This window comes from Aureobasidium melanogenum (genome assembly GCF_000721775.1).
Source record: "Aureobasidium melanogenum CBS 110374 unplaced genomic scaffold scaffold_5, whole genome shotgun sequence".
Classification (NCBI taxonomy): domain Eukaryota; kingdom Fungi; phylum Ascomycota; class Dothideomycetes; order Dothideales; family Saccotheciaceae; genus Aureobasidium; species Aureobasidium melanogenum.
In genome coordinates this window covers 595,630-622,496 of record NW_024470057.1, presented here as the reverse complement: position 1 = coordinate 622,496, position 26,867 = coordinate 595,630, and the positions used below count along the sequence as shown (strand labels likewise).

Genomic DNA, 26,867 nt, shown 5'->3' with positions numbered 1-26,867 from the left:
TCATTCTTAAGCCAAGAAACAGGCTCGATAGTCTCTGGCAATCGAGTGATCGTGTACACGCATTAATTCCCTCCCTCTGCTACCTTGTGTTGGTGTTGTCTCGAAGCACGGCCAGGTTAGGCCAGACACACCGGCACTACCAACTTCTCAGCGTTCATGCAGGTTGAATTCAGCTCATTTCAAGGGGCACAAGGGATAACCTTTCGGCAGTAAAGTGTCGCAGACTGCGCGATCCTTCTCTGCGCGAGCAGCTGCGGGGTCCAAGGAGGGATGCAGCAGGTTGACAAAGGATGAAGAGGCTAGAGCTCGTTGAATTGAGGCGCATTGGGCTTGCTTCGGGAGTCGGGCAAAATCGTGGAGAGCAGCTCCGTGGACCGAAGACCACGATAATGGTTGACCCCTCTATCCCATCGACTGGGTGCATAGCGACATCGGGCAGAGCGGAATAGCAGGATGCTGTCGATTGTCTCAGGATGCTATGGATTCAGGTCATAGACCAAAGGACTGAACCACACGTGCGTGCTTTGAACGGTAGTTGGGCATCCGCGAGACAAACCACGGCCAAACGTTGATGACGAGTTGCAGCCTCTCAGAAGAGTCACAGCGCGCATGGAACAAATAGACAAAGTTAGACTCCGAGTGCGGTTACGGCTGTACCCCATATGGTGGCTTCCTCGATGCGATAACCAATCAACAGACCACGCTCATATCATGAGGCAGCCTGTTCCTGCTGACTACCCTGCTCCTTCTACGTGACAACACAAGCTGTTCCTTTCGCTAATTACTCAGACTCTGCTATCGTCGCACTGAACAATTTCAATCTTCTCGTTCTTCGCAACAACACAAATCATCCATCAACCCTGCTGTTTCATCGATCGAGTCCGCAATCGCGTACCCCGCCGTGTATCTCGCGTACCTAGATTACGTGAATCAAGTCGCGCACACAACCACCAAGCAATTTACCAACCCTGACACCATAAAGACTCTCGAGGTCTCCGTTCCACCGTCGGTGTAAGTCATACAAGGCAGCAGCTCTTCACAAACCTTTGCCTCCTGCTCCGAGTCATCTTCGTCTTGATCCATACGTCATCAACGTATAGTCGGTCTGACTCGTATCTCGTGGCGCAGAGAAGCATCCAGCAACACTCAGCGAATATGGCTCACCCAGCGACTTCTGCCATCACCATGGCTTTTGCTTCTCCATCTTACTCTGGCGGCATGGCCAAACACTCGACCGTCAGCAACTTGTCCGCCGCTGTTGCCAAACACGGTATCGGAATGCCACTTACACCACCTAACTCCGTATCTCCGGGCTTGCCTGCGCAGGCTGCCGCTGGTCTACGCTCGCCGCCTCCGATTCGTATCGACGGTGAGAGCGGCTCCCGTCCGTCTCTTCCTCTTAGCAAGGGCGCGCTCTCGGGATTGGATGCTTCGCAGTCCATCACCGCATCCATGCTCGCAAAGGATCACTTGCCAGGCATCATGCTCGGACATGGTCCTGTCGCCATCAGACACGTCATGGCTTGCTTGACGCAGTCAGTCCCTGGTTTCTCGCGTATACCACCAGCCAAGGCTCGCAGGCTGGTCGTAGCAGCCTTGGAAAACCGAGCAGGTGGTGGTGCCGACGGCAGCGTTGTGTTTGAAAAGGTGGGATGGGGCAGATGGGATGCATACACCAAGGGTGAACGCCCTGATCTGAGCTCAAGCTACCGGGATGGAAAGTTGTCTCCGCCACCTAGCGAGCCCGAGAGTTGTGCTGCTTCGTACACTGAATCCGGTTTCCCTGGCTCGTACAAGCCTCGCGACAACCAGCAGCTTAACAGTTGGGCAGAGTCTTCTATGGCCTCCCACTACGATGATCATCTGGACAACATGAGCATGGAAGAGAATGAGGCAGACAAAATGTCACTCGACGGCTCCTCTTCCGCCATGTCTGAGGACGATTCCGGAATGTCAGACAGCGAAGGTGATGAAACTGAGGAAGAGGACTGGGCTGCAATGGGAGCGGACGCTCTACGCAAAGCTTCTATCTCGACAGCGGCATCTCCTGGAGCCAGAAAGAACTACAACCTCATCAGCATTTCTGGCTCTCTGCATGACGCACGAACGCCATCTGTATATGGAAGCGCTGGTGGCGCTAGGTCGTCCTTCCTCACAAGATCGACCCCTCAATTCGCAAGAAGGCCATCAGCAATGAGCCATGCCCAACACAGGAGCAGTGTCAGCCAGAGACCACCCAGCCATGGCACCACACCAATGGAGATCGACCATACTATCCAGGAAAGAGAAGCTATTGAGGCTCTCCTGCGTATGGGTTCGGTGTAAAGAACAACCAAACTCCACAGTTTCGACGTTCGTATTCGTTTCGATTTGACGGTCGATTGGCCTTTCTGTTTCTGCAAAATCCCTGCGTGGGTACGAGGATTTTTTGTTGTCCTCTGAGATGATTGATACGACACTGGGCACCAGCCTCGGCTAACGCAATGTCAAGTGCTGACTGTTGGCGAGGTCCTGGATTGACATGGGTGGCGTTGGTTTGTTGATGCGGCATCTCATTCTTGTCTTTGTTATTACCAAGGCGAGCATTTTCTTTTTCTTTTTTCGGTTTAAGCATGACAGTGATGAGGAATGAAAGTAAGAGAGAGCATGCAAATAACGAGATGGGCATATATGGGGAGGAGAGAGAGACAAGGAGAACGACGATAGCCCAGGGCGGAGATAAAAGCCTTGAGCTCGTGCCTATTGTTGATATTTCAGGCGCTGGAGCTCGGCCACTCACCCTGAGAAGCTGCAAACCTACATAGCATATTGTACCAGCTCGCCAGGACAGATGTCAGAGGTCTCATTAGCTTGGTCAACCTCAGCTTTTCTGCCACTGGCGAGCTTCTAATGTCAAAGATTGGCAAGAGCCAACGATCTTGAGAACAATGCGCAAAGCACATATCAGCAGAACCTGTGAGCTTGTAGTATACGACCTTGTTAGCATTGTCTTTCGAGAGTGTACTTACCTGGTCATGCCTCCGCCTTCCTCAGTGCTAGAGATGAATATGGACAGCGTTCAAGTCAGTAGAATTGTTTGAGCTGTGTGAAGAAGAACGGCCTGTCTGCATATATGTCTTGTCTGATCTGCCAGTGCTTAACAAAGTACAAGCTCGAGGAAACAGAAGACCGGAGTGAAGAGAGAAAGAGGAAGATGGTCGGGTCATGTTTTGGGATCTCTGCGTTTCTTTTGCTACGCACGGACTCTATACGCACGCGACATGGGGTCTGCCGATCATTCGTCTACAATGTCCACTCAGCAACCACTCTCCCTTTGATCTACTTTGACGTCTTCCTCTTACATCAAATTGTACATTTCTGATCCACTGTCCGCCTCGTGTTGTCTCTCCAACCTCGAGATTACAGAATTTATTCAGACAAAGACAATATGTAAGTGCCTATACCGACGATCTCTGACAGCAACTACGTAATGGGCGATAAGCAATGAGAAACCTTCTTACTCTGATGTTGACGGAGGGAACAATGCCCGCTCGAGATAGATACCGGTTGTCGTCGTTGTTGTACTAGAAAGGCTTCAAGAATGCTTACTTGTGGTGAATGCGAAACAGGCCTCTTTCAGCTGCTGAAATACAGAATCACCCAGAGTTCCCATACATCACATGGGACCTCAAGCCCAAGTCCAAGGGCAAGTTGTCCGTTGCAAAGAACAGAGGAGGTCCTCTTGATATCGCTTGGGAGGTGCATGGAGAGGGTGAAAACAAGATGGTGGTAAGTGTCTTTCTATCTTTCTGTGGTTGGTCTTTCTTTCTTTCTTCAGTCATGGTTCTGCCATCAAACCAGGATCACGAGGAGGATTGGCTCTATGTTTGATCAACTTATGACTGTTGTTCTATATCCGTAAACTTGAAAAGAAAAGCATGATTCTAATTTGCGATTCTGAAATCAGTGGATCATGGGACTTGGTGGACTCAAAGCTGCGTGGCAGAGACAAACCAAAGACTTTTCTCACACACAGGGATCAAAGTATTCATCTCTAATTGTGGACAACCGCGGTATGGGAGAGAGTAGCAAGCCAATGCAACGTTACTCGACCTCGGAGATGGCAAAGGACCTTCTCGAAGTCATCGATCACGTCGGCTGGACAGCAGAGAGACAGCTGAACGTTGTCGGTATTTCGATGGGCGGTATGATCGCTCAAGAACTTGTAAGCGCCCCTTGCGAACCAAAAAGTTCTTTTTCTTTTTGGATGTTGACGTGATCTTGGTTCAGGCATACATGATTCCCAACCGTATTGCAACATTGAACCTCATCTCGACAGCGCCTCGTATCGTCAATACAGTCGGCTTTGTGGAAAATCTGCGCAACCGCATTAACCTGTTCATCCCTCGCAGCTTGGACGACCAAATTGCCAACGTCAAGCACAACATCTACACCCAAGCCTTCCTCGATGCTCCAGATTGTCTAGAATACAAAGTCAAGCCCTTCCCTACTAATGGCGACCGCTTCGCCGCACAGGAAGTCGCAAAGCGCAAGACTCCGCAACATTTCAACCGTACTGGTTTCATGGCACAGGCGATTGCTGCAGGCTGGCACCACAAGACTGATGCTCAGCTCAAGGAGATTGGCGACAAGGTGGGCCATGAGCGTATCTTGGTGGTTCATGGTACCAAGGACCGTATGATCACTTTCCCTCATGCAAACATGTTGCTGAACGGATTGGGCGGTGAGGAGAGTGGTGTTCGTAAGGCCTTCTTCGAAGGCCAAGGGCATGTGGTACCTATCGAGCTCAGACAGGAGTTCAACAAGTTGATTGAGGAAATGGTGGAGAAGGGCAAGGCTCTCAATGGCAAAGCATAAGTGCAGAACAGAAGAGGCACGGACGCTACTTGTGGAAGTTGATTTTTTTACTTTGCAACAAGGGATAGAAAGCGAGGCGTTTGTCGATGTTCGTGTGAAGATAGATTTTTGTTTCTCGAATAGTATACAATGGTTTTCTGGTATGCAAATGCAGGAGATTGCTTCCGATCATAGAGAGTAGGGATGTTGTACAGGATGAAAAGGGCAAGACCACCAACGCCGCGCTGCGATTCCAAGGACGATGACAAAGACAAGATGGTGATGTGGATGTGGTAGGAAGGTGGATCATGTCGTCTTCTCCAACAGTTCTTTGGCTTCGTTGACCTTTGTGGCGAGGTAAGGGCTGCCGCCGCGATCGGGGTGGTTAAGCAGCATGAGTTGACGGTGCTTCTTGCGGATGATGTCGCGAGTGAGGCCGCGTTCTCTGTGATAGGCAGAACAGTTAGTCCTTTTGTATGCTTCCAACTGATATCCAGGTGCGAGAAGTGACGAACGTGGTCTCGAGGATCAGAGCAGCCTCCTTTCTGGTCATCTTTTGCTCAAAGCCACCCTTGTAGAAGGCCTTGCCTACGGCACTGGTGCCACCGCGGTAGCGCTTGAAAGCCACGAGGCCAGCGCGGCCCTGTCAAGCAGAATGTCAGTGATGGATCGTGGCGCACGGAATTCGAGTATGGCGTACGAAGAAGGCAGTGGCGGCGATTCCGAAACCGACGAGGAGAGCAGTAGCCATGGTCGAATGTGTAGGGATGTGATATTGTGAGATGCGACTTCCAGCAATGGCGTTGGAAAAGTTCGGAGGTTTGGCAGTGGCAGCTCCGTCCACCGAGAGCGCCTGCCTGTTCGCCGCGTTCTTGGCACTCCCCGCAATACGGAGAGAAACCATCCAAAGAAGTTTCGCCCGGCAGAGGAAGAAAGATTTCCAGGTTGTTGTTCATCCATCTTGACATTTGATCACCACAATTCAAGATGAGGTACGTCCACTTTTTCTGCTAACCGTAATGCTGCGCAACGTCTACTGACACACCCGTTTCCAGAATCGAGACGTGCTATTTCTGCTCGCAGCCCTGCTACCCATCCAAGGGCATCACCTTCGTCCGCAACGATGCTCGTGTTTTCCGTTTCTGCAGATCAAAATGCCACAAGAACGTATGTTCCGCCTTGCGACCTCTCCGATCCATGATCATATCCCTAACACACCCTTCAACAGTTCAAGATGAAGCGTAACCCTCGCAAGCTGGCCTGGACAAAATCTTTCCGCCGCGCACACGGCAAGGAAATGACCGTCGACAGCACCCTCTCCTTCGCCGCCCGCCGCAACGTCCCCGTCCGCTACAATCGTGACCTGGTCGCCACCACTCTCAAGGCCATGCAGCGCGTCTCCGAGATCCGCGCCAAGCGCGAACGCCAGTTCTACAAGAACCGCATGCGCGGCAACAAGGAACGCGACCTCGAGGCCGACCGCAAGCTCGTCGCAGAGAACCAGCACTTGCTTCCTCCCGCCGAGCGCGAGGCCGCCCAGAAGTTGCTCGAGGAGGACGAGAGCGAGATGCTGGATGTTGTCGACGAGTTGGACGAGGAAGAAGAGGAGGAACTCGAGAAGCAGCAACTGGCCCAGCAAAAGCTCAAGGCCAAGAAGAAGCAGAGACTGGTCAGAGGTTCTGGACCCGAAGACATGGATGTCGACGCATAAACGACTTGACTGCGGCCCTTTTGTTGTTTTTCACCCTTTCATGGCGTTTTTGCTCACATGTTCTTCTTTTCTTATCGGGTCATTTTGTTTTGGGAAAAAGAGCGAAAAGCACAGGGACTGGCGTTCGGCTTGCAACTTTCTATACGGATACCTTTCGCAGCAGCAGCAGCATTTTATCGCTAATCCGCCCTTGCCTGCCTTGTTCAAGAGGATTTGGCTCGTTTCCACAATCTTTCCAAGCATCTAACCTATTTGTGATCTGTAAGGCAGTACTGCAAAGCTGATGAAAGCAGTCTGTCAATGTCTGTATTGGTAGTGAACTGGTAAGAACTTCTCGTTTTTGGCCAAATTATTATAGGCAAATGCAAGAAGAACTGCATTTCTTGCTTCCCTTCTAAGGTTCAGCTATTTTGCCCGCACCCAAAACACTCCAGAAAGCAATCTCCCTGCTCTCCTTGGTGCCCTTTGCTGCTCCCGTTGCAGCGGCGTCTTCGGCTGTCACTTCCGCTTCCCACTCGACTCGTACAAACACCGGAATCTCGAGCACATCCTCATCTGCACCTTTGCTCTCATCACCTGTTGTGCTTTCTGTGTTTCCTGTCTTCTTGTCGAGTCTTCCAGGCACCACTTCTACAACCACCGTTGTCCAGTTGCGGCCCTTCTCCCACACTTTGCCTGCCTCGGGCTGTCTGTCCTCAGCAGACTGGTCTTTTGCGGATCCGCTAGAGATGGCATCCGGGTCCCACATGTCACTCGCCGCACCTATAGCAAAAGTAGGACAGAGCACTGTGACGCGTGATGCTACATTACCAGGCGTAGTAGCGGGTGTGGCTAGTGTGATGCGGACAGGCTCGAACAAGGGGTTCGTCAATGTGAGTAGGAATTGCACAGGCAATCCTGGCCTCAACTTCTCGTATTCAGTATTGTGTTGAGCCTGTAGTGCTGCTGGTGTAAGTGCGAAAGAGGATGCAGGAGCTGACGAAGCGCTAGGTGACAGAAGACGCAGAGCCAGGCGAGGGATATTATTCTGAGCCAGAAGACGGATCTTGTAGCGCGTACTTCCCATTTTGGGCTCTGGACGAGCTATAATATGACGACAAGTACGGCAACGCTTGCTGCGACGAGTCCGTAGAAGTGTAGCGATAGGCCAAAGCTGGTCATTGAAGCGTACATGGTGATTGTACGGATGACTGACTCGCTGTGACAAGGTCGTGGTTCCTTCGTAGCCTTCGGCACGGAGCTTTTCAATCGCTTGAGCTTCAGCGTCTGCTGAATGAGATAGTAATTCAAGACCTTCGGTTGTATTAAGAGCTTCGCGCATTGGTTGAGGTCTCTCGCGGGCCTTCTTTAGGGCAGTATGCGATAAACCGCCATAGATACTCATGATACGCGCCAGACTGTTAGGCGAGTTGAAATTGCTGTTGTCTGAGAAACCATTCGGACCGGCACCAGAAGCGTCAGCCATTTGATCCTTGTAGAAGCGGCTCAATGTTGCAAATCTATCCTGCGTCGGCTGTGAGGGAGGAGTGGAACCAGGATCTGTTGACGATAGCTCATCTGTGGGCGCAAGACTTGTCCTCGTAGATCTTGTCCTGCTCGGTGAAGGTGACCGGTTTCCAGAACGCATCCTGACGAGTTGATCTGTTATTTTGGTGGGCTTATTAAACTGTATGCCGACATCTAATGATGACCAGTCACAATAAGGACATGATAAGAAGAATGGACCAGTGGGTTGATTGGCGTCTGGAGGAGCTAGATGGTCTTTTGTTGAAGAGTCTAGACCATTGATAGAAAGTGGAGAAGTGCAAGTGGGACAGTTGTAACAATTGCGAGTACATCTGATTCCAAGTCAGTACGTGTGTATTGTTCAGATATGGGACAGGAGAGCTCACCTTACCTGTTACCATCGCTTTTGACTACACTACTAGGAACCTCGAAAAGACAGCTTGGACAGAACCAATTCAAAATCTCCTCGGCCCAGCACCTGGGACATCTGATTTGGTGACATTCATCACAGTACAGTAAATGCTCATAGGGGTATAGCGAGAAGTTTGCGCGAATGTGATGAGGATTGAAGGTCGTATCATCGTCCGGGTCTTCTATTGATGATGAGGTGATGTCGGAAGGTGAGGTGAACGAGGTGCAGGGACAGGCGATCAGGGTATATGGGAATGTGGCCATGTTGATGGAATGACCAGACAGCACATTGAGTTATTCAGTAGTCAGTAGTGGACGGTGGAAGGAGCGATGCGCTCCAAAATTGGCTTTGTTTGATTGCTTGTTTGAAACACCAACCGCAGGGTCTAATCGAAAACGGGCCCTGTTCACAACAAGCCTGCGTTGACAACGAAGATGACCGCCCGGCAGAACGAGGGTTCAATGACGATTATGTTCATCGAAATGTGGGGAGAGGTCAGAGAGGTTTCTGAGAATTGATGGCCACCAAAGTATTTGCTCTACCAACCTCACAAGATGCGTCTAAGCTACATTGCCCGCCGAGTGCAATGCTCGTCCCGTCCCCGGAGTTTGAATGTCTCTTGTCGACGCAACTATGCAGTGCAACAGGCCGGAGCTCCTAGCATCTCGGTTTTCTCCAACGAGGCCAAGCAGCAACAACGAACCCGCGCCGCCACCGATGTAGAAGAATCAAGAGCGACGGATTATCTGAGAGACGAGGTCGCTATGCGTCTGACCAGTCGTCTCCTTGACATCAACCGCACCTTTGACAAGGCCCTGGATTTCGGTGCTAATGCATGCAACATCGCTCGAATCCTTACATTGCCAGACCCCGACCCCGATTCTGCCAAACCAGTGTCGGAGCCATTGAGCTCAAAGATTGGTCATCTGACCTGTGCCGACTCCAATCAGCTCATGCTGCACCGTGATGAAAAAGAGCCTTTCAACAACGACATGTCCCTTAGTCGCCATGTGCTTCAAAATCCAGAGACACTTCCCTTCGAGGCCAATTCTTTCGATCTTGTCCTTTCATCCCTGAGCTTGCACTGGATCAACGACCTCCCATCTGTTCTGTCGCAGATCAACAATGTTCTCAAGCCCGATGCTCCATTCATTGCCGCCATGTCCGGCGGTGACAGCCTGTTTGAACTGCGTGGTTCTTTGCAACTCGCTGAGCAGGATCGACTGGGAGGTATCGGTACTCACGTATCGCCACTTGCCGATGTTCGCGATGTCGGCAATCTTCTTACCCGCGCTGGTTTTAAACTTCTTACTGTCGACGTCGATGACATTATTGTCGACTATCCTAGCACATTACACTTGATGCGCGACCTGCAAGCCATGGGCGAATCAAATGCTGCCCTTAAGCGAACTCCTGGACCTATATCAAGAGATGTACTGTTGGCCACCGAAGCAATCTATAAAGAGTTGTACGGAAACGAGGATGGTAGCATCCCTGCAACCTTCCGAACCATCTACATGATCGGCTGGAAGGAGGGCGCGAACCAACCAAAGCCGCTAGAAAGAGGCACTGGAGAGATTAACATCAAGGACATTCTTGAAGGAGGAGGCTCATACAATGGATAGAACAATATCTGGGCAGCTAAATTTATTGTATATATACAGCATAACGATAACGAGTACAATCTTTCTTCCACGGCTGTTTCACTTTTGTTTTCTCTCTATGTTGACCAAGATGCCACTACCATAAGGCCTCTTAGGGAATAATAAAACTACCATCGAAATACTTTTTGATATTGATTCCAGAGTGTTGGCTCGCAAGCACAGTGCCAAGCTTGGCAATCGATAAATGTTTTGTGTCAGCACGCGACCTTTCACTGTTCATCATCACTAAAACTTTGACTCTGGAACGTTGCAACCATGAGCGGTACACCACCTACGGGCAGCAGTCACACAAATGGTCAACCCCACCATCAACCTTTTCTTTTCTAAGAAGCCTGGAGAGTCAGCTGGAAGGGTTTCGCAAACCTTATGCTCAACGTGATGCCTTGGTCCAGGTGGGACAATATTCACTGCTCTTACATCAACACTGACTGGGCTGCATTTACTATGCCAAACACTATCACCCCCACCCCCAGTGACACTTCGTCATGGGCAACTGTAGGTAACGGAGCATCCAAGACCATCAACATCGCCGCAAAGAAGGCACCAAACCGCAAACTCATTGCCCTCAACACCAATGAGGAACGCATCGACCCGCCGCTGCCACGCACCGATCCTGCAGCAACTACCCGCCTCATTGAGCGTGTACGCCACAAGAAAGTTTGCAACAACTATCATCTCATCGGCAAGTGTAAATCCGGAAAGTACTGTGACTATGACCATGGCGAACGTTTGAGTCCTGGCGAGCATTTGGTGCTTAAGCAACGCGCTCGTCAGAGATGTTGTCCAGAGCGTGGCTGTTGTAGGGACTTCGACTGCACTAACGGCCATGTCTGTCCATATGGCAAGGATTGCTACAACGATAATTGCTGGTTCCAGGACGTGCATGATGTTGATATGGTAAGTTTGCGTTCGTCTCATCCCTGGCTCGTGTTTTGTGTATCTTCGAAAGCAATACTAACCCTGTCGTTGTAGAAACCTCTTTCCAGTATATTCCAAGATGGAGAGCAGGAATGGAATCTGAAATAGATGTGATGATGTTGAGCCTCTCGAAGCTGTGCAAAGGACGGGCGTCTGTTTCAAGAACCTTTAATTTCTTCTTTCGGTCGTTGTCCGGATCTGGACATTTCTTTCTTCCAAGAGGCATATATCAGCCCCAGGGGCCCTTGTAGTTGTATTGCTGAGACGTGAACATGTATACTTGTAGGTCACCTCGCTGATGTCTTTTCCTGTGAGATCGCTAGATTAGTTGGAACGATGACGAACGATATTTGTTATCTTTACAATATCTGCGCATAGCCAATCGGTCTTGATAGACTATGTGCGTTCTTCCAGCGAACAACTTCATTCCTTCTTGGGTGTGCTGACGCCATCTAAGCATAGTAATTTGTCCTGAGTCCATGCGCATCAGAGTCATTTGAATCGCTATCGCTCCTCTTTGGCTCTGCTTCGGCACGAATGGCCGCTTTCCTGTCCCTTCTGCGCTTTGCTTCACCCACGAAGATGCTGATAATATAGATCAGATAGACGATACCAGCAACAACGCCGTAAGCGATTTCACCCTTGCGAGAGCTACAACAAATCAGATCAGCATTCAATGTACTGCAAGAATGATAGAAAACAACTTACTTGTGCGCAAGATCGAGCCCAAGGCCACCGTTGATTATGCCCAGAGTAATGATGATGCGTCCAAGCCAGATGTGAGCGTAAGACCAGAATGTGCGGCGCTTGTACTTCTTGAAAAGGCGATGGTGCAAAAAACCGAGTATTGGCTGGAAGAAGATTAGGATGAAGAGCACAATTCCGATGATTGGATGGGCTTGGTTGAGCTGCTAGAAGTCAGAAAGGATCCCCAGCTCGGTATCTTGCCGATCTGACATACCAAGTGGATTTGTGTAGCAAGATAAATACCGAGGCCAAATGCCGCAATGAACACGAGATATGCGAGCACTTGAAAAATGGCATGGAACCAAAGGAGTCCTGGGAAACTAAACAAGCGGATACTGATGGCTCCAAAGGGAAAGAATACGACAAAGGCGAGCGATGCAAGAACGCCATGAGCGATCATAGCACGCTGAGCTTTTTCAAAATCACCACCGAAGGGTATTGAGAAGCCTGAAGAACCTGGACCAAAACCTGAGCCGGATGACCCATATGAGCCAGATCCGTACCCAGATGAGCCAGACCCAGAGCTGCCACTGTCATCACCACCATTCCATCCCCAAGCATAAGCAGAGCCTGACACGGAGATTAGTATCACAATACTGTTACAAAATGAATACAATACAAACCGAAGCTCAACATGATTGCCGAAAGCGTTGATAGATATCTCATATTGAGACGAGGGCGAGCATATAATCTCCAAGACGTAAGAAAGGGATGGGGCTAGCTTATAACTTGACACCAGAATTATACTTTGAGAAAGGCTGTCGAATCGAGACGAGGCTAGAACTGTGAGACTTGAGCCTCGAGAAGATGCCAACTTCGCAATCTTTAAATACACAAGACCCGTCAAGGATCAGCAAAGGTTGATGACCACGCCCAGCCCCATATCGCGACAACGAAGATGATAGGCATGCACCATGGCGTAGATTTCTTTCAGCGACAGCGTGTCGCTGCGCCTCCGAAGGGTCTTCGAACATGTCCCACGTTTTCCTGTCCGAAGGCTGAGGGAAGATTGACGACGGACTTCCAAGGGTCAGCGGGGACCCGAAGACCGACCCTCAGTATATGAGCTCCGGCCACGCGTACAACGTGACCTTGAAGGCCACATCCCAAGACAGATTCTTTATGTTTCCTTGGCGGTACCTTTGGTCAGATATTGTAGCTATGTAAGCTGATGTATTGTGAACTGCTCATGATAAGCTACTGTCAACTGGCCAGGCTCTCTCTCAGCTGCCGTCGTCGGTAAACTTTGCAAGCGGTACTGCATTGAGGCACATGGTAAGCCGGGCCACTCAGTCTAAGATCAAGGCTGCACGTCGGACGATAGCAGGAGTAGGAGATGATGAAGACACCGTTCACGCAGCAGAGTGAGATGTGGTTGCGAGTCGGGACGAGGTGTCGTACGACGGAAGCAACCATCTCGGCCAAAATGCGGGGATCGACACAGGCAATCTTCCTCGTTCATCTCGCCTGCTGCATAATTTGACCAACCCTTAGGAAACTTATCGATTGAACTCTTGCATCTCGTCAGCAACATGGTTTCGACTCGCAGCCACCCGCAAGACTTTGCTTCACAAACGTCCGATGAAGTGGCTCCACAAACTCCCTCGAAACCAGCTCCGGCTTTGATGACAATGCAAAGCTCCACTCACCGAGGAGACAATGATCAAAGACCCTGGTCTCATACACCATCAGTTCTCACATTGACTTGGCTCGCTGTGTCGCTGCCCTTGGTCATCTGGGACACTCTCTATGTCTTCCTTCGACCTCACTCCATGCCTGGAGGCAAGTACCAGAAGCCTCTCTGGGTACCCTACGAGCTCTATGGCCAGATCGACCACATCTATGGCTGGCCTGCATACAACTCGGGCAACGGCTTCACCGCTGCTCAGTCTACTGTGAACGTTGTCGAATGTGCAGGTTATTTTTACTATCTCTACCTGGTTTATGCCTACGGCAGGACTGAGGCAACCGTCCAAGGTACTGGTGCTCCTGACAAGAAACACGTCGGAAAACCTGGACAGAGTCGAACGGTATATGGAAAGACTGCTGCACAAGCCGTCCTTCTTCTATACGGTGTTGCTCTTATGACACTGAGCAAGACTGTGCTTTACTGTATGTTATCAACTTTCTGATGATTGTTAAATCTAACAGCGATGCAGGGCTCAACGAGGCCTTCTCTGGCTTCGGCAATATCGGTCACAACAGTGCCTCGGATATCTTCTTCCTTTGGGCTCTACCCAATGGACTCTGGATTATCCTCCCCATATATCTTGTCTACGTGTCCGCGAAAGAGATTCTGGAAGGCCTGGAGGTTGCTGTGAGCAGTAACAAAAAGTCTCAGTGAGACATAGGATTGACCATACAGTTAGTAATTTTAGTCGTAGCACGCACGATATACCATAGTTCTTCTTTGCCTGACGACGATTGTGATTTCTGCCTCATCTTTGCGGAAACACAAGGCTATTTTCATGACCATGCCTCTGCATGCTGGAAAGCGACTTGTAAATGATATAGACGTGGCTTGCCCGATGCGTTTGGTACAAACTCTTCGTGCGCAGAACAGACGGTAAAAAATCTCTGACAAACTGATCTCCAACCGAGATGCCAGGGAACCGCGATAATCTCTGAACACAACAAGAGGGAGCTCAGGGAGGTTCGAAGCGGAGTAAGACAAAGCTAACCAACGCCACGGGATGACATCGGGATATTGCGAAGCGCGTGCCAAGCATTTCGGCCCACGCACCAGTCGCGGCTTCCATTTTTGCAACTCCAATTTTGCCCTGGTTGGCTTTCGACTTGCACTCGCGACTTTACACCCAACGAACGACACCCCAGCAACGATGTCGGAATTCCAGCCTGTCGTATGTGACACCCATCCACCGCAGTGAGCAGAGAAAGAGGAGGATCTGGAACTTGGGACCGCGACGGCGAAAGAAGCGCACGCACAACTGCACGCCAAAACGACAGTCATGAGAGCAATGGCTGACAAGAAGGGTGTATACAGATCGTCATCGACGGCAAGGGACACTTGCTCGGTCGCTTGGCCAGCACTGTCGCCAAGCAGCTCCTGAACGGCCAGAAGATCGTTGTTGTCCGCTGCGAGGCCCTCAACATCTCTGGAGAGTTCTTCCGCGCTAAGCGTACGTCCATCCACCGCACGAATTCGATCGCCGCCAGTACCTTCGCATTTCGAACATGCATCCGAACACACCGAACACCAGACTGGCGGCAATCGTGCGACCGATACGAGAGAAAGAGCTAGGCTAACACAATACACAACAGTGAAGTACCAGGCCTTCCTGCGCAAGCAGACGCGTTACAACGCTTCCCGTGGTGGTATGTAAACCATAAATCCACGAGGTCTCCGCTGCCATTTGGCATGAGACTCTTTTTATTTGCCTGGTCACTGACTTGGACATAGGTCCCTGGCACTACCGCGCTCCCTCCAAGATGTTCTGGCGCACCGTCCGTGGCATGATCCCTCACAAGACTGCCCGTGGTGCCGCCGCTCTTGAGCGCCTGAAGACCTTCGATGGTGTTCCTCCTCCTTACGACCACAAGAAGCGCATGGTCGTTCCCCAGGCCCTCCGTGTCCTCCGCCTCAAGCCCGGCCGCAAGTACTGCACCGTCGGCAGACTCGGCCACGAGTTCGGCTGGAAGTACCAGGACGTTGTCGCCAGGTACGGATCTCGCTATCATATCAATCGGTCTCAGGATGCTAACATGACAAACACAGACTCGAGGAGCGCAGAAAGGTCAAGGGTGCCGCCTACTACGAGCGCAAGAAGGCTGCTCGCCGTTCGCTCGCCGAGGCCCAGAAGAGCGCCAAGGTCGACGAGAAGGTCAAGATCGAGCTCGCTTCCTACGGATACTAAATGTGGCCGGAGAGTCGGAGTTCGTTGTCGCGTCCAACTGCTCACTCCGAGCACTCATAACGTCGGTGTAGTGCTCGGGGGAGTGTCAAGCCCACACCCACAATGGCTTGCTTTGTTTCTGTACTCGGCGATTTGGGGCTAGGGAAAACAAAAACGAAACGCTTTTCAGAAATGGCACAAGCCAGAAAAAGTCATGGCATCCTCAACAATACCCAATTTCACGCGCAAACGTCTTTCATCATGTGTACTGTGACTTGGTCCATATCATCTTGAGCACTTGAGCAACTGTGACATGATGAAACTTGCCCATTTGCATGTCTCTTCTTGGCGCGCGCGCTCACATCTGAATCAGGTACAAGTATCCATCTTGGTCACCTCGGTCCCCACACCAAGTCAGTTGATGACCCCGCATTAGTCTTCCTTTCCTCCACCCGCAATAACCGCACTCATGGTACTGTAGTAATATAGATCTGTATTTGAACCTCATCTATCATCAAGTACCTCTATATCTGTACTTTGGATACCCCACTGCTGCCTCGATCATTAGTAGACTAACCAGATCTCCAGCCTACGAATCTGCCTGACAATTGCTTTCTACCTTGGTTGCTACTCGACGGTCGTCCCTCATGCCATCCGCCACTGGTAGATTGTCTGCTTTGGCGGCTCAGTTTCTTCCGTCACCATTTGCTTCGCGCAAAGTTGAAGCTCCCAACAACCACCAACTCTCACCTACTTTCTTCTTACCACGCGCAGCAACTATCGAACCTGATGTATGGCAATGGTCTGAACCCCGTTTCCTGACTGATGCTAACAGTAATTCAGGCCACCGCAATCTATCATATCACTGCGAACAAGAAGGTTCTGAGGAGAAGCTACCAGGAATTTGCGGATCGTGCTAGAGGTCTAGCATACTATCTAAGACATCATGGATTTAAGCGAGTGGGCATCCTCTCCCCCAACACACCTGCCTTCCTAGAAGCCATCTTTGGAATTGCAGCTGCAGGAGCAGTCAATGTTGGAGTAAACTACCGACTGCAATCGACAGACATTACTTACATATTTGAGCATGCTGAAGTAGACAGCATCATTGTTGATGCTGAATTTGCTCATCTTTTGGACGAATTCAGAGCAGCGCACCCTGATATCAAGATCATCATCGATACTGACACGGACGCAACGGAAGGCCAACTCTCGGGTCCCTTTGATGAAGCAGTCCTCGAAGGCCTGAAATATGACATCGAGACTGGTTCTAAAGGTTGGGCAGATCTCGAGCATACTACACCTGATGAAAACTCTCTGATAGCATTGGCCTACACTTCGGGAACCACCGCACGGCCTAAAGGTGTCATGTTTACACAGAGGGGCGCGTATCTGGCAGCTCTCGCAAACATTGTTGAATCTGGTCTTAATTACCATGGATCGCAACGCGCACATTATCTCTGGACACTGCCGTATGAAAACATAAAAACATCTTGAATGATACATACTGATATTCTGTAGGATGTTCCATGCCATGGGTTGGACTTTCCCATGGTCTGTCACAGCCGTTCGTGGCACTCACTACTGTTTGCGAAAGATCGACTATCCTGAAATTTGGCGTCTCCTCAAGGAAGAAGGCATCACTCACATGAATTCGGCCCCGACTGTGAACACACTCCTGTGCAATGACCCTGCGGCCGAACGGTTGGATCTACCTGTCAGAGTAACGGTAGCTGCAAGTCCACCTTCTGCTCATTTGTTCAAGACTATGGAGAGCTTGAACTTGCAACCAGTACACGTAAGTCATCTGTAGGCGTCCTTGGTTGTCTTCGACGTAGCCTTGCGGCGATCTGGCTGCAAGATTAAACAAGCGGAACCAAAGTGTACCCGCTATATGAAAGTATTGCTAACCATATCTTCCAGGTTTACGGCTTGACAGAGACGTATGGTCCAATCACCAAAGGTTACCATATGCAGACTTGGAGTCAGCTTCCAGGCGACGAGAAATATGCCAAGATGGCCCGACAAGGCCACGGTTTTCTCACTTCCATGCCTGCTCGCGTGATCAAGACAGACGTTCCAGCTGACCACATTGAAGACGTCGAGAAGAACGGCAAAGAAATCGGCGAGATTGTTTTCTATGGCAACATCTGCGCGAAGGGCTACTACAAGGATGAAGAGGCCACCAGAAAGTTGTTCGCTGGAGGAGTCTTGCACACTGGTGATCTTGCTGTCATGCATGAAGACGGTGCCATCCAGATTCTCGACCGAGCCAAGGACATTATTATATCAGGTATGCACGATCAAGGAACGTTTGCAGTTTGCATCTTGCTGATACACATCAATAGGTGGAGAGAACATCTCTAGTGTTGCCTTAGAGTCCATGCTAGTAACCCATCCAGACATACTCGAAGCAGCATGCGTGGCAGTGCCTGACAGCCATTGGGGTGAGCGACCACTGGCTTTTGTTACGGCAAGAAAACAGAGCCTCAAAGGCGAGGAAGTGATTGAATGGGCTAGAAACCAGAGCAGCATTAGTCGCTTTATGGTTCCCAGGGAAGTTGTAATAGTGTCTGAGTTGCCAAAGACAAGCACTGGAAAGCTAAAGAAGAATGAGTTGCGAGATTGGGCCAAGAAGGGGCAGAAGGGGATGTAAGCGGAAGTGGGACTTCCGCAGCCGCACGGGAACGCGGGTATGTTGATCGACGTTTGGCTGCAGAATTATATACGGCGCATCTTTGCATGAACCTCGTTGGATAGAGGTGTCAATTTGAGACAAAGTTTGCTGGATCATGCTTGTGAACTTTGGCGGTGGTTTGTAGGAGATGGGCAGATGTACGATCGTTGCTGTGCGCGTGTCACGCGAAACAGCCATACATGGAGGGAAAAAAAAAAGAAGACAGGTGGTTGGTAGATGTGCATAGAGAACACGACACAGCGTCGTTAGAGAACGGTTTCTTGCGCAGGCACTTTCAGGCAGCACATGCATGCCACAACAACCAGATAATGAATACTTATCGTGGATTTTCAGCTTCATACCACGACTATCTGAAAGAGATGTGAGCCTCATTCCATGAGTCACTTCGAGCATCATCTTCATTTTCAAGCTCAGAATTTGACCAACATGAAGGTGAGCGGGAAGCAGAATTCTCGCGCGCCGGAGCCACAGCCTAAGCTCAAAGCGGGATAGCGTGCCTTCCCATCTGAGGGTGTCGTTCTTTCCTTCGACGAGTTAAAGGCATAAAAAGCGCCGCCCATCGAACAGCCGGAGACCTCCTTCATAGCGGCCTCGGCTGACGCGTGACGCAGCAACCAAATACCTCTTCATTTTCTCTTCTTTTTCTCCACGCGATAATTAATTGAAGCGATGAACTGCTAATTCAACTGTTTCTCAAGTTTCACTCTTGCATTTGGAAGAGGGCGTTGAGGGAATTTTGATTATTTCACAATACATTTTGGCTACAACATGAGTGCCACAAGGTAAGTGCATATCCCAGCTGCGGCTATCTCCGAAGGATTCACTTTGCTAACCATACACGTGATGCTCGCAGACTTGACCGTATGTGACTTCTGTTGCTGGATATGAGCAATTGTGGGGCTCTTAATGATTAGTGACTGACGTTCGTGTGCAGGATTGGTCGTTCTTCTGGACACTGGTAGCACTCAGCTCATCCGCAACACAGCTGCTCAACAACTTGCCGATGTGCAAAAGAATCACCCGGACGAACTATTCAACCTACTAACCAGAGTCGTCCCCTTTCTTCGCTCATCCTCTTGGGATACGAGAACAGCAGCCGCAAAGGCCTTGGGCGGAATTGTTGAACATGCGCCAAAGTTCGACCCCAACGAGGAGGATGTCAAGAACGAGAACGGCGACGTCAAAAAGGAGGAGAATGGTTCTTCGATACCTCTCGCCTCTGAGGATCAATTGCAGCTTGCAACTCTGGATGTCGAAGCAATTCTAACCAACGGAAAGGAGCTGCTCGGTAGCGCTGGACGCCAATATGATTTCAAGTTGGCTGGTATGGACCCGGCTCAGAGACTAGCCCACCAGAAGAAGACTCTTACCAACCGACTTGGCCTTGGTGGAGAGTACATGGAGGATGAACTTGTCACAGAGACAGATATTGCCGTCCGTCCTAACTTACCACCACCAGCCATGCCCACAGCAGACTCCAGTATGTCCAGAGCCAACAGTGTTTCAGAATCTGCTGTCGTCTCTCCTAGCGATCAACAAACCCCTTCTGAGGCTATGAGTAAGAGACAGCTAAACATGCTCAAGCGACGAAGGAAGGAAGAACTCAAACGAGACAACAAGAAATTCAAGTACGACCTTACGAGCATGAGGCGCGAAAGTACTACAGTACCCACTCCAGCCGACTCGGACACCATAATTAAGGATGAAAACGGAGAAACAAACGCCAGCGTTCCCGATTACTTTTCACTCGAAAGAAAGGGCGGCGACGACGATGCAAAGGTCGTGTCAGAATTCAAGGGCGCTCCCGTTGTTGAGAAGTCTGCTTTCCAGACCGAGGTCGAGGAGACTGGCAACGGATGGCCATTTGAACGACTCTGCGAATTCTTGACTGTAGACTTGTTCGACCCTGCCTGGGAGATTCGACATGGTGCTGCAATGGGACTTCGAGAAATTGTTCGTGTGCACGGAGCTGGAGCTGGTCGTTTGCTGACGAAAACCAAATCCGAAAACGACCGTCTCAACCAGGCATGGCTCGACGATCTCGCTTGTCGCATCTGCTGCGTCTTCATGCTCGACAGATTTGCAGACTACGTCTCGGACAATGCCATTGCACCAATCAGGGAAACTGCTGGTCAGACACTAGGTGCACTCTTACAGTATCTCCCAGCATCTTCAGTCCATGCAGTCAATCGTATTCTATACCGATTGGTCATGCAAAAAGATCTCAAGGTCAACAAACGTATCTGGCACGCTTGCCACGGCGGTATGATCGGTATGCGATACCTGGTGGCCGTCAGAAATGACCTGCTACTACAGGACAACCTCTTGATGGATGGTGTTCTGGAGTGTGTCATTAAAGGACTCGGAGACAATGACGACGACGTCAGGGCAGTCAGCGCGGCCACTTTGATTCCCGTCGCCAAAGAATTCGTCAACATGCGTCATTCTGCACTCAACCATCTGATCAGCGTAGTCTGGGAATGTCTCTCAAACTTGAGCGATGATCTCAGTGCCAGTACAGGATCCGTCATGGATCTGCTTGCAAAACTTTGTGGCTTCCCCGAGGTTCTCGACGCTATGAAGAAGAATGCTGCAGAAAATCCTGAGCAATCTTTCGCAGAATTGGTACCTCGTCTATACCCATTCTTGCGTCATACCATCAGCACAGTCCGTTCCGCTGTCCTTCGCGCTCTCCTCACCTTCGTCAATATCGAAGGTGATGATGCCAAGAGCTGGGTCGATGGTCGCGCTCTGCGTCTCGTTTTTCAGAATCTGCTTGTCGAGCGCAATGAGACAGTCCTTAAGCTTTCGCTTCAAGTCTGGTATGCCCTCGTCGATGTTCTGGCTGCCAGTCCCGAAAGGTTCGCTACAGAATTCGAACCTCATCTTGCGCCTCTGGTCACACTCACATTCCATCCTATCGGTGTATCTCGCCATCCTATCCCAATGGACGCAACACTATTCATACGTCCTTCAGGCTACAGCTATGCTCCGCTAAGCAGTGCCACACGCAAGTCATCCCCAGTGAACGGATCATCCGAGCCTGCTAGAAAGAGGAGACGGTCCGACAAGAAGGACAAGGATATGCCACCGCCAACCTCTTCATCAGCACATAACGTTGATGGACACATGATGCAAGGCGATGTTGATCTCGTTGGAGCAGATATCATGATCCGATCTAGAACACACGCAGCTCAAGCACTCGCAAAGGCCTGTCAAGTCTGGCCGGCAGCAACGAGGCACGACACGTTCTCTTCAAAAGTTCTTCCCAGTCTCAAGTCTGGCTTCTCGACCACACAACTCTTCACTGCCATTTTCATAGAAGAATATGCCAAGATCTGCCCTCTCAAGGACGATCTCACCACTTCCTTTACAGAAAGCCTTCGTCCCCTTGTGGAAGAAGATAGACCTAGCTGGTACAGCGACCTTACCAGTTACCTACAAATCGTCCGCGCGCAGTGTCAGAGTCTTCTGAATACTTTCCGCGAGAAGGCCCACGTACCGTCAACCAAGCTTCCCATAATCGCCGTTGTGGTGCAAGGAGAGCCGGAAGCTGGCAAAAATGCCTTCTCGCTCGCCGACGGAGAGCGCATTGCTGTCCAAGACTTCGAGCGACTACGCAAGACTCTTTCACCTGCTCAGCGTGTTACTGCAACCGAAATGTTGTCAAGTGCAAAAGCAGATGTCGACTCAGTCATTAGCGAAGCAACTCTCGTCAAGAAACAACGTGATGTCCGCATCAAGTCTGCTGCAGCCGCTGCTATCGTGGCACTGAAAGAAATCCCTAAGAAACCTCAGGCTACTATCAAGGGTCTTATGGACAGTGTCAAGGATGAAGAGAACTTTGAGCTCCAGAAGCGCTCTGCAGCTGCCATTGCTAGCCTGGTCGATCAACTGGTTGCCAGTGGTCGCATGAAGGTTGTCGACAAGGTCGTGGGCAACTTGGTCAAATTCTGTTGCATGGAGACCGGAGAAACGCCCGAATTTCACCCCAACGCGGACCGAGAATCCGGTATCCTCTCACTGCAAAAAGATGAAGATATCCAGGACCGTCCCGATGCTGCCAAGTATGAGAGGGAGGTTCGTCAAGCCCGCATTACTAGACGTGGTACCAAAGATGCTCTCGAACAACTGTGCTTCCAATTTGGCAGCGATCTGTTCGGCAAAGTACCTATGCTCCGTACTCTCATTGAGGAACCCATTCGTCACTGCTTCTCTGGAGAATTGCCTGCCAACATCACCGACCCCGAGCAAAATATTGGCCAAGAAGTTGTGGATGCCATGTCCACCCTTCGTGCACTGGTAGCATCGTTCCATGTGGATCTTCATCCATTTGTTCTTGATCTTATGGGCTTCGTTGCTAGAGCTCTCCAGACACGACTTGCCGTTCTTAGATACACTGCTGCTAAGTGTTTCGCAAGCATATGCAGTGTTATCACCGTCAAAGGCTTTACGATGCTGGTTGAACGGGTCTTGCCACCTATCAGCAACCCGACCGATGTGCATTGCAGACAGGGCGCCATTGAATGCATCTACCATCTCATTCAGGTCATGGAAGATCGTATTTTGCCATATGTCATCTTCCTGTTGGTCCCTGTACTCGGACGCATGAGTGATTCAGATAATGGCGTGCGCCTGATCGCAACTACCGCTTTCGCCACTCTTGTGAAGTTGGTTCCTCTCGAGGCTGGCATCCCAGACCCGCCAGGTCTCTCTGAAGAGCTTCTCAAGGGACGTGAAAAGGAGCGTAAATTCATTGCGCAGATGCTTGATCCCAAGAAGGTTGAGTCGTTCGAGATTCCGGTCGCGATCAAGGCAGACCTTCGTTCGTACCAACAAGACGGTGTCAACTGGTTGGCCTTCCTCAACCGTTACCATCTACACGGCGTCCTCTGCGACGACATGGGTCTCGGTAAAACACTACAAACTATTTGCATCGTCGCTAGTGATCATCACATGCGTGCTGAGGAGTTCGCCAAGACTCAAGCCCCCGATCAACGCAAGATGCCTTCCTTGATTGTCTGTCCTCCAACTCTGTCCGGACACTGGCAGCAAGAGATTCGTACATATGCGCCCTTCCTGAATGCCGTGGCTTATGTTGGTCCCCCATCCGAGCGCAACAAGCACCGCACAAAGCTTGCTGAGGCTGATATCGTCATCACCTCGTATGATATCTGCAGAAACGATGTTGAAGTTTTTGCACCTCACAATTGGAACTACTGCGTCCTGGACGAAGGCCATCTCATCAAGAACCCCAAAGCCAAAGTCACTCAAGCTGTTAAGCGTCTTGCAAGCAACCACCGACTCATCCTTTCTGGCACACCCATTCAGAACAACGTTCTCGAGCTTTGGTCATTGTTTGACTTCCTGATGCCTGGCTTCCTTGGTACAGAGAAGATGTTCCAAGATCGATTCGCCAAGCCAATCGCTGCTTCACGTTTCAGCAAATCTTCTTCCAAGGAACAGGAAGCTGGTGCACTAGCCATTGAGGCTCTGCACAAACAAGTTCTTCCCTTCTTGTTGCGTCGCTTGAAGGAAGAGGTGCTGGACGACTTGCCACCCAAGATCTTGCAAAATTACTACTGTGATCTGAGTGATTTGCAAAAGAAACTCTTCGAGGACTTCACTCGCAAGGAGGCCAAGACCATTGCGGAGAAGGCTGGCTCTGCTGACAAGGAGGCTAAACAGCACATCTTCCAAGCTCTGCAGTACATGCGTAAGCTCTGCAATTCACCAGCCTTGGTGATGAAGGAGAGTCACAAGCAATACGCAACAATCCAAGCGCAATTAGCACGCCAAAACTCGAGTCTGACCGACCCGGTGCATGCTCCCAAGCTCACAGCTCTCAGAGACCTTCTCGTCGACTGTGGTATTGGTGTCGATTCTGCTGCAGCGGGCGAGGTACCTTCTGCTGACCAAGCCGTCTCTCAGCACAGAGCCCTCATTTTCTGTCAGATGAAGGAAATGCTCGACATGGTCGAATCGACTGTCTTCAAGCGTATGCTGCCGTCAGTCACATTCTCTCGTCTCGATGGAAGTGTCGAAGCATCCAAGCGTCAAGATATCGTCAATCGCTTCAACTCTGATCCATCCATCGATTGTTTGCTCCTTACTACTAGTGTTGGTGGACTCGGTCTCAACTTGACTGGTGCAGACACAGTCATTTTTGTCGAACATGACTGGAACCCCCAGAAAGATCTCCAGGCTATGGACCGTGCGCATCGTATCGGTCAGAAGAAGGTCGTCAACGTTTATCGCTTGATCACTCGTGGCACTCTGGAGGAGAAGATTCTTAGTCTGCAAAGATTCAAGATTGATGTGGCTAGTACTGTTGTCAATCAACAAAATGCTGGTCTTGGCAGCATGCAGACGGATCAGATATTGGATCTTTTCAATATGGGTGACACTGAAGGCGCGCCATCGCTTGAAGACAAGCCCAGAGATCCCAACGCAATCGACGAAGCGGACGCTGTGGACGCTGAAGGCAATGTTCGTGAGAAGGGTAAGAAGGGTATTCTTGATGAGCTTTCGGAGCTCTGGGATGAAAAGCAGTACGAAGAGGAGTTCAACTTAGATGGATTCTTGTCGACCATGAAGGCCTGATCCTCTTCTTTGGAGCTTTTGAGTCCTGCTGCATCTTTTTCTTAATGAGCTATGACTAGATGGACAAATGGAACAGGCAGGAAGAGGGGCGTTAATTGAACATCCAAAAGGGAGGAGGATACGCCGCCAAGAGCGTGAAGGAACTTTGTAATATTAGATAGAGCGTTTTGAGGCGCTGCTTCCTCAATAACATCAATTTAAAAGTCTACCACAAGCAGTCACCATCCTATTGACAGTCCGACGTGTCTACCGATGACCCGAGCTGGTGGAGCCGAGTTTCGGGGAAGCTCGTTCGGGGAAGCTCAATGCGACTCGGCAGTTCTTTCCGCCGAATTGTCAACAGCTATATATCTACCCCAAGCCCATCGTACTGATCTTCGCGTAAAACCTCTACTTGTTGTATCTTGTTCCATTGCTTCTGTCTGAGGTATAACTCATCACCTCTTCTGCCATGGCCCCAATCAAGACTATTGAATACTTCCGGGTCAAGCCTCGTTGGCTATTCGTCAAGATAGTCGATGCTGAAGGCGGAGTAGGCTGGGGCGAGGCTACGCTCGAAGGTCATACTAAAGCTGTAGAAGGCACTTTAGATGGCTATATCGACCGCTTTGTAGGGCTTGAGGCTGAAGATATTGAGCATATCTGGCAACTTGCTTGGCGGCAAAGTATGTTGATTGAAGAAGCATGCAGACACATTATCCATTAACCACGTTTTGACAGGCTTCTATCGTGGTGGCCCGGTATTTATGAGTGCACTCGCCGGCATCGATATCGCGTTGTGGGATCTCAAAGCGCGAAAGCTTGGTGTGCCGATCCATCAACTACTTGGAGGCAAGGTCAGGCAAAAGGTTCAAGTATATGCTTGGATTGGCGGCGATCGTCCTTCTGCTGTTGCTGAAGCTGGTAAAGAAAGACTTGCTCAAGGATTCCGTGCCGTAAAGATGAATGCCACAGAAGATGTGGGTTGGTTGGATTCGCCGTCGAAGCTGGATTCGGCTGTCGAGAGAGTCAAGACTGTCAAGAGCTTGGGTCTAGATGTTGCTTTGGACTTTCATGGAAGACTTCACAAGGCTATGGCTAAGCAGCTGGCGTAAGTTTCGTGTTGTCCATCAGTTCATGATCAAACAAGTTGCTAATTATACGATATCTGTAGGCATAAATTGGATGGTTGCGACGTCCTTTTCCTTGAAGAACCGCTTCTAAGCGAACATCCAGAGGGCATCAAACAACTATCAAACTTGACGAGTTCGCCCATTGCCCTTGGAGAAAGACTGTACAGCCGATGGGATTTCAAGAGATACCTAGAAGGTGGGCCGCGGAGTGAAAGTGTCACAAATGATGCGTCAAGACGCTGACTATTTGCAGATGCTTCGGTAGATGTCCTCCAGCCTGATATCTCACACTGTGGAGGTATTTCTGAGATGAGAAGAATTGCGGCCATGGCTGAAACCTATGATGGTGAGTTAGCTCCTGTTTTCGCTTGGTCATAAGCCTGTCATGCTGATTAAACACAGTTGCCATTGCACCACATTGCCCACTCGGAGTAAGTGCCACCATAGTCCTTGGATTGACCGATACTGACAACGGCTTGTAGCCCATCGCGCTTGCAGCATGCTTACAGATTGGTCTTTGTACACCCAATCACATGATCCAAGAAATGTCCGTTGGCATGCATTATAACACAGAAGCTGGTGAACATGACATTCACAGCTATGTGCTTAATTCAGACATCTTCAAGGTCAAGGATGGATACTTGGATGCCTTTACAGGACCAGGCCTAGGAATTGAGGTTGATGAGGAGGCGGTCAGAAGAGTGGCTGAGAATACACAACCATGGTTGCTGCAAGGATTTGTCGGTGTTGATGGCGGACTGAGAGAGTGGTGAAGAGCAGTGCGTTAGCCAAGTCATCCATTGTAC

At 50.2% G+C, this 26,867-nt stretch overlaps 12 protein-coding genes across 12 annotated transcripts; 9 read left to right on the top strand and 3 right to left on the bottom strand.

Moving 5' to 3' along the window:
• Nucleotides 1–1,155: 1,155 nt before the first annotated feature.
• Nucleotides 1,156–2,325, top strand: M437DRAFT_73680 (uncharacterized protein; the record flags this gene model as incomplete). Its single annotated transcript, XM_041026077.1, has 1 exon — nt 1,156–2,325. One exon carries the CDS (start codon nt 1,156–1,158, stop codon nt 2,323–2,325), a length of 1,170 nt encoding a protein of 389 aa, XP_040881778.1.
• A 1,272-nt stretch (nt 2,326–3,597) lies between these two features.
• Nucleotides 3,598–4,857, top strand: M437DRAFT_44079 (alpha/beta-hydrolase; the record flags this gene model as incomplete). The annotated part of the gene is made up of 3 exons (XM_041020849.1): nt 3,598–3,768; nt 3,947–4,229; nt 4,340–4,857. 3 exons carry the CDS (start codon nt 3,598–3,600, stop codon nt 4,855–4,857), a joined length of 972 nt encoding a protein of 323 aa, XP_040881777.1.
• Nucleotides 4,858–5,142: 285 nt separating this feature from the next.
• Nucleotides 5,143–5,587, bottom strand: M437DRAFT_43295 (uncharacterized protein; the record flags this gene model as incomplete). The annotated part of the gene is made up of 3 exons (XM_041020720.1): nt 5,143–5,281; nt 5,352–5,479; nt 5,537–5,587. 3 exons carry the CDS (start codon nt 5,585–5,587, stop codon nt 5,143–5,145), a joined length of 318 nt encoding a protein of 105 aa, XP_040881776.1.
• A 236-nt stretch (nt 5,588–5,823) lies between these two features.
• Nucleotides 5,824–6,547, top strand: M437DRAFT_82749 (uncharacterized protein; the record flags this gene model as incomplete). The annotated part of the gene is made up of 3 exons (XM_041027803.1): nt 5,824–5,828; nt 5,892–6,003; nt 6,065–6,547. The coding sequence occupies 3 exons, from the start codon at nt 5,824–5,826 to the stop codon at nt 6,545–6,547; spliced, it is 600 nt and encodes a 199-aa protein (XP_040881775.1).
• Nucleotides 6,548–6,941: 394 nt separating this feature from the next.
• M437DRAFT_73676 (uncharacterized protein) lies at nt 6,942–8,728 on the bottom strand (the record flags this gene model as incomplete). Its single annotated transcript, XM_041026076.1, has 2 exons — nt 6,942–8,385; nt 8,445–8,728. 2 exons carry the CDS (start codon nt 8,726–8,728, stop codon nt 6,942–6,944), a joined length of 1,728 nt encoding a protein of 575 aa, XP_040881774.1.
• A 291-nt stretch (nt 8,729–9,019) lies between these two features.
• On the top strand, nt 9,020–10,090 carry M437DRAFT_82747 (S-adenosyl-L-methionine-dependent methyltransferase; the record flags this gene model as incomplete). The annotated part of the gene is made up of 1 exon (XM_041027802.1): nt 9,020–10,090. One exon carries the CDS (start codon nt 9,020–9,022, stop codon nt 10,088–10,090), a length of 1,071 nt encoding a protein of 356 aa, XP_040881773.1.
• A 483-nt stretch (nt 10,091–10,573) lies between these two features.
• Nucleotides 10,574–11,155, top strand: M437DRAFT_82746 (uncharacterized protein; the record flags this gene model as incomplete). Its single annotated transcript, XM_041027801.1, has 2 exons — nt 10,574–11,026; nt 11,102–11,155. 2 exons carry the CDS (start codon nt 10,574–10,576, stop codon nt 11,153–11,155), a joined length of 507 nt encoding a protein of 168 aa, XP_040881772.1.
• Nucleotides 11,156–11,499: 344 nt separating this feature from the next.
• M437DRAFT_43917 (uncharacterized protein) lies at nt 11,500–12,194 on the bottom strand (the record flags this gene model as incomplete). The annotated part of the gene is made up of 3 exons (XM_041020828.1): nt 11,500–11,698; nt 11,756–11,955; nt 12,009–12,194. 3 exons carry the CDS (start codon nt 12,192–12,194, stop codon nt 11,500–11,502), a joined length of 585 nt encoding a protein of 194 aa, XP_040881771.1.
• A 1,132-nt stretch (nt 12,195–13,326) lies between these two features.
• Nucleotides 13,327–14,138, top strand: M437DRAFT_43636 (uncharacterized protein; the record flags this gene model as incomplete). Its single annotated transcript, XM_041020776.1, has 2 exons — nt 13,327–13,906; nt 13,954–14,138. The coding sequence occupies 2 exons, from the start codon at nt 13,327–13,329 to the stop codon at nt 14,136–14,138; spliced, it is 765 nt and encodes a 254-aa protein (XP_040881770.1).
• A 496-nt stretch (nt 14,139–14,634) lies between these two features.
• M437DRAFT_73672 (AMP dependent synthetase and ligase) lies at nt 14,635–18,304 on the top strand (the record flags this gene model as incomplete). The annotated part of the gene is made up of 9 exons (XM_041026075.1): nt 14,635–14,655; nt 14,799–14,934; nt 15,077–15,130; nt 15,216–15,474; nt 15,531–15,636; nt 16,492–17,120; nt 17,170–17,446; nt 17,572–17,941; nt 17,997–18,304. The coding sequence occupies 9 exons, from the start codon at nt 14,635–14,637 to the stop codon at nt 18,302–18,304; spliced, it is 2,160 nt and encodes a 719-aa protein (XP_040881769.1).
• Nucleotides 18,305–19,114: 810 nt separating this feature from the next.
• M437DRAFT_82741 (SNF2 family DNA-dependent ATPase domain-containing protein) lies at nt 19,115–24,949 on the top strand (the record flags this gene model as incomplete). The annotated part of the gene is made up of 3 exons (XM_041027800.1): nt 19,115–19,128; nt 19,200–19,207; nt 19,281–24,949. 3 exons carry the CDS (start codon nt 19,115–19,117, stop codon nt 24,947–24,949), a joined length of 5,691 nt encoding a protein of 1,896 aa, XP_040881768.1.
• Nucleotides 24,950–25,400: 451 nt separating this feature from the next.
• Nucleotides 25,401–26,834, top strand: M437DRAFT_43554 (mandelate racemase/muconate lactonizing enzyme family protein; the record flags this gene model as incomplete). The annotated part of the gene is made up of 6 exons (XM_041020763.1): nt 25,401–25,614; nt 25,670–26,039; nt 26,103–26,257; nt 26,315–26,407; nt 26,464–26,492; nt 26,544–26,834. 6 exons carry the CDS (start codon nt 25,401–25,403, stop codon nt 26,832–26,834), a joined length of 1,152 nt encoding a protein of 383 aa, XP_040881767.1.
• Nucleotides 26,835–26,867: the final 33 nt, after the last annotated feature.